Source organism: Neovison vison, chromosome 11 (genome assembly GCF_020171115.1).
Source record: "Neovison vison isolate M4711 chromosome 11, ASM_NN_V1, whole genome shotgun sequence".
Classification (NCBI taxonomy): domain Eukaryota; kingdom Metazoa; phylum Chordata; class Mammalia; order Carnivora; family Mustelidae; genus Neogale; species Neogale vison.
In genome coordinates, this window is record NC_058101.1 from 71,422,203 (window position 1) to 71,434,899 (window position 12,697).

General features: G+C 42.5%; 1 protein-coding gene and 1 non-coding gene across 2 annotated transcripts in view; both read left to right on the forward strand.

Annotated features, from left to right (window-relative positions):
* The window catches only part of TBC1D9 (TBC1 domain family member 9), a 122,700-nt gene that overhangs the window by 85,565 nt on the left and 24,438 nt on the right, over positions 1 to 12,697 (forward strand). The window contains exons 11-13 of the mRNA XM_044268037.1: positions 2,286 to 2,403; positions 3,684 to 3,969; positions 4,471 to 4,600. Of these exons, the coding sequence (XP_044123972.1) occupies positions 2,286 to 2,403; positions 3,684 to 3,969; positions 4,471 to 4,600 (534 nt within the window). The remainder of the gene's footprint in view (positions 1 to 2,285; positions 2,404 to 3,683; positions 3,970 to 4,470; positions 4,601 to 12,697) is intronic.
* On the forward strand, positions 615 to 718 carry LOC122890710. The gene has a single exon (XR_006381156.1). It is a non-coding gene; the product is annotated as a U6 spliceosomal RNA (small nuclear RNA).

The window sequence follows — 12,697 nt, forward strand, 5'->3', positions numbered from 1 at the left end:
TCTGGGTAATTCTTTTGTTTGGGGTTGTCCCATGCTTTGGAAGATGTTTAATAACATTCCTGTTTAGTAACACATTTAATAACCTCTCTCCACAAACTCCCTAATTGGGACAGCCAAACTGCCTTTAAACATTGCCAGATAGCCCCTGGGGAGCAAAATCTCCCTGGGTTGAGAGCCTAGCATTGAGCGGAAGAGCTGGGAGACAAGAACGCCCTTTCCGAATCCACCACCTCATTTCTGGGTGACCTTCAAGGTGCTTCTGATTACTCTCCGAGCTGCCTCTCTTCCCTCCCTGAGGTAAAAAAGAGAGTGTGCCTGAGCACCTGGCCTGTAATTCTGGATTCTGAGTTCCACAGTGCTCTTGCCCTGCCTCCTAAGCAAGAGCATACTAGAGAATGTAACTTTTATATGCTATGATTATACTTTAATACCCATTAAAATAAATGCTTCATCGGTGTTCAAAAAATGTTGCCCCCAAAGCAGCTAAAATTATCTCTTGTACTAATACATCCACCACAATTAGGGAAGCTCCAAGATCGTGTGCCTCTAGACTTAAAGACCACATATTCAGAGAGGCCTTCTTGGACCATCTAGCTAAAAGCTAAAGCAGGCCTGTGCTCGCCTCAGCAGCACGGGTACCAAAATTGCAACGATACAGAGATTAGCATGACCCCTGTGCAAGGATGACATGCGAATATGGGAAGCGTTCCATATTTTAGTGGGAAATATAGGCCTTCAGTAATGGAGTCCGTAAGTGATGGGAATAGAAGATACAGCGTAAGGAATATAGTCATTGATACTGTGATAGCCATGTATCAGCGTAGCTGTCAGGACGCTTGTGATGAATGTAGCCTAATGTAGAGACTTGAATCAACTGTACTCAAAAAAAATGTGAAATCACAACTAGCGATTTGTCAGCTATGTTGACAAATAACTCAGACGTCTTCCAAATCCAGAAAGATGGATATATATTATGAGATATGTTATATATGGTATAATATAAGTATATAAATATATTATAGTATATTTATAATATATTATAAAAATGTATTTTTTACTAAATGACTGCTAAACACAAAAATAGAAGGAAAGCTAGATAGCCAGATAGATAAATGCTAAAGGATGCTTAATTCCTCTGCGCACACACACACACACACACACACACAGTACAGGTCTTTGTATACCACTTTATTTAATCTCTTTGATAGCACTTAACTTAAATACATCCCCAACTGATTAACCTTTACATCTTTATTCTGTCTCTCTGACATCAGCATTTAAGTCCTGAGACACTTTTCACCACTGTATTACTCCCCTTCCTATCCCCCAGTACTTCCTCCAGAGCCTGTTATAAACTTACCTTGACTGAATGACTAAGGAGCTAACCGTGACCGTGATTGTGTACTAGAATTGGCAGGTTTAATTCTCAAGCAGAATTTTATTAATGATTTCACTTGGGAAAATATTATGACTTACAAGAAAGAAAAAGCCCGTTAGACCAAAAATCCTTTTTTTTTTTGGTGTTTATGCTTTAGAAGTTCCACGAACAATTACTGGTTTGTAAAAGATCAAAATGAAGTCGAGGAGTTAGTTGGCCTCTGCAATTATAGAAATCATATTTATCTTTTGATCTTTCTCTTTTTAATTAAGAGGATTATTAAAGTAATTGAGCCCTGAGTGGTTATGAGCTAGGTGATCATATCTTTTAATAAAGTGAGTTACTTTAGAATTTAAATCACTGTTACTTATCTCTGCCATCCTTATCCAGATGAAAATAGTGGGTGAAGACTACAAATTTGAAAGGTTTTATTGTTCTCATGGCTTCCAGGCCATGTGTACTGGGTTATAGGAACCATTATGGAAGATTAAAAAGGAAATGTTTATCTTGTGAATGAAGGGTTAGAAGCACTGAGATTGTAGCAGGTTAAAAGCTTGGTCAGATAGCCTTCAGGCAAAGGTTTTGAATGAGGGCTTGCCTGTGTGTAGAGGCTCAGTCTTTGGTTAAGTATTGGTGTTCATCAAGACTCAAGAGTTGCAGGCTTAAGGACTAATGGTTGGTACATTTTTAAGGGGCTCTAAATTATAAAAACCAAACAAAATTTAGACGAATTTGCCTGTGGAGCTTGCAGATCCTTTAGGTGTTAATTACCTGGCCTTCTGCTGAAAAAGTTTGCTGGCCCTGTGAGACGAACTCAGTAATTTTTTAGGTTCACAAAATTTCTTATGTTAACCTGTGTTTGATGTATTTAAAATCTATTTGATGACACCCTTTTTCATGCCTTCAGGCCATGAATATTGTCACATCCGTGCTGCTGCTTTATGCCAAAGAGGAGGAAGCTTTCTGGCTGCTGGTGGCTCTGTGTGAGCGCATGCTTCCTGATTACTACAACACCAGAGTTGTCGGTATGTGGGGAGGTGGTTAACATGATAACCCGCGTCTCATTGCGAAGATGTTTCCAGAGCCAGGATATGGGCTAGAACACTGTTTCCAGTCACCCTTAGCCAAAAGAGTTTCAGACTACTCTAGTTTCCCAAAATGGGAATGAGAGGGCTTGAATTCATATGGATTATACATAAAGGAGCCCCATGGAGCTCAAGAGAATATACACGTTATCACCGTTGGAGAAATTATTGTAGAAAACACTCAGTGTAGGTGTCACTGTGGCATTGGGAACTGTACCAAACTCGTCAGATTTGACAAAAAATGTTTTCATGAAGTGGATGGAACCTGCGGACAGCAGAAGTATGCAAAAAAAAAAAAAAAAAAAAAAGCATGTAAAAATGTACCCCAAACTAAGTTCCTGCAGTATTTTTCAGAACTGATTTCATTGCAAGGCAAACCATGACTGTAAGCATTTAAACAAAGTATCACTCTTACTCCTTATAATCCTCTTGAGTGTTAGACATTCCATTTCAGCAGGACAAGCTTTTTATTGCTAGTAGTAAAGTGTATGCTTTTTGCTTTCCTCTTGTGCTCATTTCTAAGCCTTTTCACACTAATATGATTCACTGGGAAAATTCTCCAGAAATGTCAGTAAGTTGATCATGAGTGTATATGTACAACTGGAATGCTTTTTTTTTTAGAATTTTTTTCTTTTTTAAGTAATCTCTACATTCAATGTGGGCCTCGAGCTTAAAGCCCCAAGATCAGCAGTCTCATATTTTACCAACCAAGCCAGCCAGGCACTGCTGGAATGCTTTTCAGTTTTAAAAACATGAATTTAAAAAAACAAAACAAAAAAACAAACAGAAAAACCCCACAAAACTCATATGTGGGGATAGTGCATCCAGAAAAGCTACTTATTTTTTTAAATAAATTTGCTGAGAAATGGAGTCCTATATGCTTCATGCCTAACCAAACAATGAGATCTTTCTAAACTGACTTTTCCAACAACCCTTATGGTTGTGTTATTGCCCTTTTGTGGTAGGGAAGAAGGGCAGGAAAACTCCGGAAGGAGAAGAAGCACCCAGAACTAATCTGCTGACCGCGCTGTGTTGACACCTTGGTCTAGTAACATAGTAACTAGTATCAGGGTAGCAGCAAAACTGTTAGGAGAAAGGAGCCAAGTTGTCTCAGCGGCAGCTGGGAGCTCGACTGTCTTAACCAGGCCGATTGGTGGGGTCCCTCAGTAAGAAGGTGTGGTGGGTTCACCTGTGGCCTTTTGTGCCCGCCCCTGCTGCAGGCGCATTGGTGGACCAGGGTGTCTTCGAGGAACTGGCACGAGACTATGTCCCCCAGCTGTACGACTGCATGCAGGACCTGGGCGTGATCTCTACCATCTCCCTGTCTTGGTTCCTCACGCTCTTTCTCAGCGTGATGCCCTTTGAGAGTGCAGTTGTGGTCGTGGACTGTTTCTTCTATGAAGGAATCAAGGTGATATTCCAGTTGGCCCTGGCTGTGCTGGATGCGAACGTGGACAAGCTGTTGAGTTGCAAGGACGACGGGGAGGCCATGACCGTTTTGGGAAGGTAATGGACAAAGCCTCACTTCGCTGTTGTTACTGTTTTTAAAGATTTTATTTATTTGAGAGAGAGAGCTCACGCAAGCAAGGGGAGGAGCAGAGGGAGAGGGACAGGCAGACTCCATGTGGAGCCTCAGGGCTTGATCTCATGACCCTGAGATCATGACCTGAGCCAAAATCACAAGTCAGGTGCTAAACCAACTGAGCCACTGAGGTGTCCCCTGAACCTCGCTTTGAAAACCAGCTCTGGTTTTTTCTTGGAATTCGCCTTCTGTCTTTCTCCTTGGTTTCCTGAGTCTTAGTGGGCTTAATGAAAATCAGAACACCCACTTTTGTCTGTGGCTGAGGATTTATTTTCATGCAGTGTGACTCCAGAAGAATTTCATTCTGTTCTTAAGGAAAGTCTAGTCTTTTCTAAAATGCTGAGTTTGTAGAACACGGCTAGAGAAGTGTAATGGGAGAATTCCAAATTAGCCTCTGATGACTTCTGATTCATTTCTTTGTTCAGGTATTTAGACAGTGTGACCAACAAAGACAGCACGCTGCCTCCCATTCCTCACCTCCACTCCCTGCTCAGTGATGACGTGGAGCCCTACCCTGAGGTAGACATCTTCAGACTCATCAGAACATCTTACGAGGTGGGTTTCGTTTCCTGCCTGAGTGTCACAGTGCTCTGAGGGTACTGGGTGGGACTCTGTTGGATGTGTGGCACCCACTTCCATCGCTAACTATGGATATTACCTGCTTCCTTTCACCTTCGGAGAGCTAATTGCCAAAGCGAACAGCTGTCTTCCAGCTGACAGCTTTGAGCTCCAGAGATGGGAACTGAATGGGAGCCTAGGACTCCAGCTGGGTCTCAGGCCATAGAGCAGGTGGCATGACAAGCTCTGACCTGGTCCTCTGCCCTGCCCACCCTGAAGCCGGACCAAGCAGCAGCTCAGATTCATCTCTGGGCATACTGCGGAAAAGCTGTGGAGAGCAGGCATGGCGAGGTTGACCTGTGCACATAAGTTCACTTCCTGTTCTCATGCCAAGTACGTAGGTCTTCTCTGAAGAAAACAAGCCAATTCTCTTGAGTCCAAGACACATGGAATAGTCTGTACCATCCTAGAGAAGAACAAGAGTCCTCGTACTTCTCTAAAATTGCTTGGCCTCTGTGGGGGAGGAGGTCTTCTGGTTCACAATGACCCTGGATCTAGTCCTGATTCTCAGAACTAATGAGCTTCTAGGGGCAAAGGAGGCAGTGTTATGTGCCCTGTGGCATTTGGTGCTATGGAGCCCCAAGGATTCAAGTGTCCATAATACCTAATCGTTTCTTTATTTCCTGATCCTTGGCTCGGAAAACGTTTATAGAAATGATCAGTAAGAAAGAGTGTGACTCTTCTCCTGAGCACACTTGGCCCTCACAGGTGTTTTGGAGCTGTAGGACAACTGTCAGCATTCCAACCAAGAACAGCCTGCATTAAGTGAGAAAGAGTGAGGGACAAGCTGAGGTCAGAAAAAGCCTCTCTTAAAGAGAATAAAAAATTTGTTGCTTTTGAAAATATTGGTATAGATTCAGAGATCTTTTCAGAAATGTATGTCCTTTTGCTCATAAAAGGGGCAAGACTGATCATTTATTATTTTTTTAAAAATTTTCATGGACACTCAATACATATTAAAAACAAAACATATCTTTTATATCTTTTAGAATCCTAAAAGTAATGCATGTTTATTTTTAAAAATGTAGAAACTGTGGAAAAATGGGGAAGAATAAACTTCATTCTATAAACTATATCATATTTTCCTCAAGTATGTTCCTGTATTTGCAAAATACACTGAAAAAAATAAGCCTCTACTAAAAACTGCTGTGAAACATCCTATTTTTCACTTAAAACATACCGTGAACACTCTCTAATATATTAAATATTAATTAAAGCCATAATTTTTAAAAATTTTAAATTCAATTAAATATAGTATTATTGGTTTCAGAGGCAGAGTTTGGTGATTCATCAGTCTTACATAATACCCCGTGCTCATTACATCACGTGCCCTCCCCGGTGTCTGTCACCCAGTTACCCCATACATTCACCCCCTTTCCCTCCAGCAACCCTCAGTTCATTTCCTGTGATTAAGAGTCTCTTATGACTTGTCTTCCTCTCTGGTTTCTTCTTGTTTCATTTTTTTCCCTCTCTTCCCCTGTGATCCTCTGCCTTGTTTCTTAAATTGTGCATATCAGTGAGATCGTATGATAATTGTCTTTCTCTGACTGACTTTATTTCACTTAGCATAATACTCTCTAGTCCTATCTGTGTTGTTGCAAATAGCAAGATTTCGTTTTTTGATGGCTGAGTAGTATTCCATGGTATATATGTATGTATAAACCACATCTTCTTTACTCATTCATCTGTTGATGGACATCTGGGCTCTTTCCTTTGGTTATAAAGCCATAATTTTAGTAGATTAATAATATTCTGTTTTAATGAAGTACCAAAATTTATTTAACTGTTAACTTTTGTTGGACATTTATTTTGATTACTTCCAAATTTTCAGTATTTTATGGCAAACTTATATGGTATGATTATATATATATGTTATATTTTGAACATATTCTGTATTCTGTGATAAACTTGTTTGCTAATATCACATCTCTGATTATTTTCTTAAAGTCCATTCTAAGGAATAGATCTGTAGCAGTAGATCAAAAAGTATGAATTATTTCCAAGCTCCTAGCATACACTGTCCAATTTCTATAAAGATTATTCCAATTTGTATTTCCACCAGTGGAGATTAAGGATGGCTATTTCACTTTAGTCTCTCCAGAACTGGTTATTATCATAATACAATAAAGAAACATTATTGCCTCAGCACTTTTGGTAACACCATGTTGGAAATTGTGGATGATTATTTTTCCAGAAAAAGAGCCCATGTGATTAAATGCAATGGTTATTATCATAGCAGCGGATTGTTTTTCTATATTGTTAAGAGATTTCTGGACCAAAGTCATAAATCTTAGTATGTGGAAACTCAGCTTTATTCTTGACAGCTGATAACGCCAACAACATGCTGAGGTCAGCAATTGAGCCAATTTTAAGGGAAAGAGAAGAGAATGGAGGCAAGACCAAGGGTTGGTTTTCACTTACATCCTCTCCGGATCCCTAATGGTGGCCCTTTGGTTGCCAAACATCCTGTCACAGGATACAGCAGCAGTTTCCTTCCTTTGCCTGGATAAACGCCTTTTATTTATACCAACACCTGTATTACCTGGTCTTTGAATGCACAATGACTGTTTTTTTTTTCTCTACTTCGCATCACCGCACTGCTCATAGGTCTCTCATGGCTCCCCAGTGTCTTACAGTTCATCCTAAAGAGACAAACCCTTGCTTATCTCTCTTTTCCCTCCTAACCATTAGATTGGTGGTTCTCAGTCTCGCCTGTGCATTAAAATCACTTACATTTTTTTTCAAAGTCAAGTGAATTCCCAGGTTCCTTTCCAGACCTATTAAATCCATATATTTGGCATGAGGCCTAAGAAATAAGTCTTTTTTGGAAGTTCCCCAGATGGTCCCAGTACCCGGTGAGGGTTGAGAATCCCTGCCCTACATGCAGAATGGGGCCACTCGTCGCAGAAGCTGTTGATAACCTGGTTTGAACTGAGGCACGACGCCAGTCCTCTGAGGCACATGGTACATTTATGCCCGTGCTTCAGGATACTCAGCTAGGAAGACAGAAAAGTAGGAAAAACACTGAAAGTACTTTCAGCTTTGAGGTCTCGTCAAGGACTCCCCCCGGTGGCTGGAGGTTGGTTAGGTATGGATCAGGTTTCTCCCAATGAGATAACTTTATTCATAAATGCTTCATGGAGAAATTCTTGCTCATTTTAAGTTCTCCCAAGACCCTACTGGAAGGAATTGTACAGACAGTTTGAAAGGTAGTGTTTTCCTTTGTGGGTCCCGTGTGTGAGGCTCTGCAGTCATCAGAGTTATACAGAATGTGACACAACGCCCTGCCTTCGGGGTTGACCCATAGATCAAGGTGACCCTCCTCACAGGCACAGGGGCACATGAATAACCTTACAGCAGACACACGACCACCATGGAATTTCTTCATGTTCCAAACAACCCAACCCAGTGGGTCGAATCTGAGAAAAGCAGGGAAAGGATGTGGCTAATAAAACACAAGGAGGTGTTTGTGCCAGACAGGCACTTATGGAAGTCCCAAATAGTGTGTTGGGCTTATTAATGATAACCACAAAAGTTACCTCTCACTGAAAGCCTACCTTGGGCAGGGTGCTGGGTGCTTCCCAGATAGCCCCACCAAGTAAAGAGTAACCCATTTTTTTTTCTTAAATTGAAGAATTTAAAAATTTATTTATGTGACAGAGAGAGAGAGATCACAAGTAGGCAGAGAGGCAGGCAGAGAGGGGGAAACAGGTTCCCTGCTGAGCAGAGAGCCCGATGTGGGGCTTGATCCCAGGACCCTAAGATCATGACCTGAGCCGAAGGGAGAGGCTTAACCCACTGAGCCACCCAGGCGCCCCAATAGTAACCCATTTTTAAGGTGGAGATGGAAGTTGAGGGCGCCTGGGTGGCTCAGTGGGTTAAGCCGCTGCCTTCGGCTCAGGTCATGATCTCCAGGTCCTGGGATCAAGTCCCGCATCGGGCTCTCTGCTCAGCAGGGAGCTTGCTTCCTCCTCTCTCTCTGCCTACTTGTGATCTCTCGCTGTCAAATAAATAAAATCTTTGAAAAAAAAAAAAAGAAAATGGAAGTTGAGAGACATTGAGTTAGTTTTTCCAGACCACACAGCTGGGAAGTGGCTCTCTAAAGCTAGAGCCCATGGGATTTGTCTGGATAGAACAGATATGGAATTGTAAGGGTACATATGGACATGAGGTCAGTTAGTCCAGGAGAGGCTGGCAAGTGGGGAGTCTTGAAACCACTGATTGATTTGCAAAGCACTGAACAGCCCCTTGGAAGCTAAGGAGTTTTTCTTCAAGGACATTGGTTCTGCTCCCCGTGCAATAAATTGGACTGGGGAGACCTGAAGGAATAGGCTAGCAAAGAAGGTATTATAATTATGTCAGCAGGGGAAAACCCGGGAGATACAAGAAACACTGTTTGTCTATCCATTTGTTGAAAAAACATTTAGGATGTTAAAAGTGCTTATCTTATCCCAGGCCCTGAGCATACATTATCAACACCTGGTGTGAATATTTTTTCTTTCTTGATCTTTAATGTATAGAGGTTTTCCAGCACAGTAGAAATCCCAAGGTTAACCCGATGTATTTCTATAACTCATCACACAGTCTAACAGTTATCAACATTTTTCTGACCTCTCTCACCTAAGTCACTTTTTTTTTTTCCTGGAGTGTTTTCAAGCAAACTCTAGACAGTATACTATTTTACTTGTAAACCCTTCTTTATGTATCTCTAACAGGAAGGATTTGGGGCCTTTATTGCTAATGCCTGGCTTTGACTTCCAAGTTTAATTCTTTTTTTTTCCTCCAAGTTTAATTCTTTTTTTAAAAAAAAGATTTTTATTTATTTATTTGACAGAGATCACAAGTAGGCAGAGAGGCAGGCAGAGGGAACGGGAGAAGTAGGCTCCCCGCTGAGCAGGGAGCCCCATGGGATCCTGACCTGAGCCGAAGGCAGAGCTTAACCAACTCAGCCACCCAGGTGCCGCCCAAGTTTAATTTTTTTTTTTTTAAATATTTTATTTATTTATTTGAGAGATAGACAGTGAGAGAGAGCATGAGCAAGGAGAAGGTCAGAGAGTGAAGCAGACTCCCCATGGAGCTGGGAGCCTGATGTGGGACTCGATCCCGGGACTCCGGGATCATGACCTGAGCCGAAGGCAGTCGTCCAACCAACTGAGCCACCCAGGCGTCCCCCAAGTTTAATTTTTAAAAGGCTATTCATCCCTCAATAAAAAGAAATGTAGCTAAATTAGTTAATACCAGTTGTTAATGGAACCTAAGCTATTACATTAGTATATTTTGCCTGATCTATATCTACATGCCCTTTTTCTCTGGCTTTTGCTAACATTCCTAGGAGTAATAACAGCGACCATTATAATAGTTGTTTTGCCTGTGTAACTCACAGACTCCTTACCCAACCCAAAGAGGTAGGAATAATTTTCCCTCTTTTGCTGATAAGGAAGCTGAGTCTCTTCAGTTTTCATGAAACTTCTGTGGAATGTGAGACTTGCATCCCTATCTGACCATGAAATTGTAGCCTTGCTATAATACCAGCTGTCAGAAGCTGTCTCCTTTATAGAAGCCAAAGTTCGTGTTAACAGACTTGTGGATTTGGGGGTTTGGTTTTGTTTTTTAGAGAGGGAGAGGGAGTTTGGGGTAAAGGGAGAGAGAGAATCTTAAGCAGACTCCATGCCCAGTGCAGAGCCTGACGAGGGGCTCCCTCTCATGACCCTGAGATCACGACCTGAGCCGAAATCAAGAGTCAGACACTTAATGGACTGAGCCACTAGGCGCCCCAGTGGTGTATTTTTTTTTTTTAAGATTTGTTTATTTATTTGAGAGAGAGACAGTGAGAGAGAGCATGAGAGGCGAGAAGGTCAGAGGGAGAAGCAGACTCCCCACGAAGCTGGGAGCCCGATGCGCGACTTGATCCCGGGACTCTGGGGCCGTGACCCGAGCCAAAGGCAGTTGCTTAACCAACTGAGCCACACAGGTGCCCTCCAATGGTGTATTTTTTTTTTAAGATTTTTATTTATTTATTTGATAGAGAGAGATCACAAGTAGGCAGAGAGGCAGGCAGAGAGAGGGGGGGAAGCAGGCTCCCCGCTGAGCAGAGAGCCCGATGTGGGGCTCGATCCCAGGACCCTGAGATCATGACCCGAGCTGAAGGCAGAGGCTTAAACCACTGAGCCACCCAGGCGCCCCCAATGGTGTATTTTTTAAAGAAGATGCTCTAGAGCAGGTGGCAAGGTCCCATAACTGTGCATGTGGGCAGACTCCCAAGTGGGCAGCAGGTGAAGGAGTGGGGAAAAGTGGCCTTAGGGTGCTAGGTGGTGAAGGCCTGCTTGGCGGTGGGGCAGTCTCCCTGCCCCTGGAGATGAGGAGCCATGGTTGCCGGAACCTCTGATTTCTCAAGAGAACTCAGAGGTCATGATTTTATTTGAATTGTCCTAATTTTCAAAATACTCTCTTTGCCAAACATGCCATGGTCTCTCTAGCCTACTGGCTGCTTCTTTATACCTTCTACAACTTTTAAAATAAATTTGGGACACCTGGGTGGCTCAGTCGGTTAAGCATCTGCCTTCAGCTCAGGTCATGATCTCAGGGTTCTGGGATCGAGCCCTGCCATTAGGCTCCCTGCTCAGCATGGAACCAGCTTGTCTCTCTGCTTGCCACTGTCCCTGCTTGTGTTCTCTCCTTCTCTGTCAGACAAATAAATAAAATCTTTTGAAAATTAAATCCATTCATTTGTTCATTCATGCTAGGTAAATATATATTGATAAAGGGCATTGTGCTTTGACTTTTCCATGCCCTATCAGAATTGATGATCACAAGACTGAGAGTCAGGTTTTATTTTTCTGCCCATTTTGCAGATGATAGAACTCAGATTAAGTAGCTTGTCCAAGGTTTCCCGGTATGTTGAGCTGAGATTCAGATCCCAGTTCTGTTTGTCTCTACTGCTCTCGTCACCTCTTCTGTTTTAACTAGCAGGCTCAAGCTAGCTGATAATTAATCAGTTCACCTGAGCTATTTTACAATGAACCTGACCAAAGTGTTTTTTTCTACAAACTTTTTCTCGTATGACCATGGCTTTTCTAAGCCTTTCTGCTAGGCAGAGATCTCAAGAGAGTTAGTACCTTGAGGAGCACAGATTTGGTTGTAAAATAAGGCCCTGCTTTCTGACAAGGCGTTATGAAGGTGTTGCGTGGATACGAATACTGTCCCGAGTTGAGAGTTCTTTAAAGGTCAGAGAACTCTGGAGAGGCAACCCATTCAGCAAACATGCGATCCAACAGGCAAAGTGTTCACACTGAATTCGTATCCTGATTCCTCGTCTTCCTCCTCATCCTTCTCTTTCCTCCACCTGAACACCACCGCCCCACCCAATACACACATGCACGGGACAGACAGATGCCACCACCCCAGAAGACGGCAGGGGGCGGTTTGGGGCAAGTACTCCTTCAGCTGTTTGAGAATCTATCACCCATCCCTTGGTCCCAGCCTCCCACAATTTCACGCTGTTTTTTTCTAAGCCCAGAGGCTCATATCCCATCTGTTCCTCCTCTCACCTCCAACCCACTCTTCCAAAGCAAAGCCTCACTCACCTAGACGTTTGGAGATTTCGGACCAAAGAAAGGACCCTCAGGTGTGAATGGGGTTCAGTCCTTGGCTAATCCCAGGAAAATAAGTACCCATAAATTAAGAAACATCGAAGAGGCACTTTTGAGCATAGTTTCAATGAAATACTCTTACATAAAAACAAAAGCTGTTTTGGAAATGATGCTACCTTTTTGTTTCCATAAATTTCCCTATGGTAGGCAGATTTGTTCAGATCCTTCCGTGGACTTACGGCCTGAACTAAGTTTTGTGTTTGTTTGTTTTGTTGTTTGTTTTTCGTGGGGTTTTTTGGGTTGTTTTGGTTTGGTTTGGTTTTAGGCTGCAGCATTTGAATATTTCTAGCCCTCTCTGGAGGATTTAGAAAGGTGGAGCCTGGATGCCTGGGTGGCTCAGCAGGTTAAGCCTCTGCCTTCGGCTCAGGTCATGATCCCAGCGTCC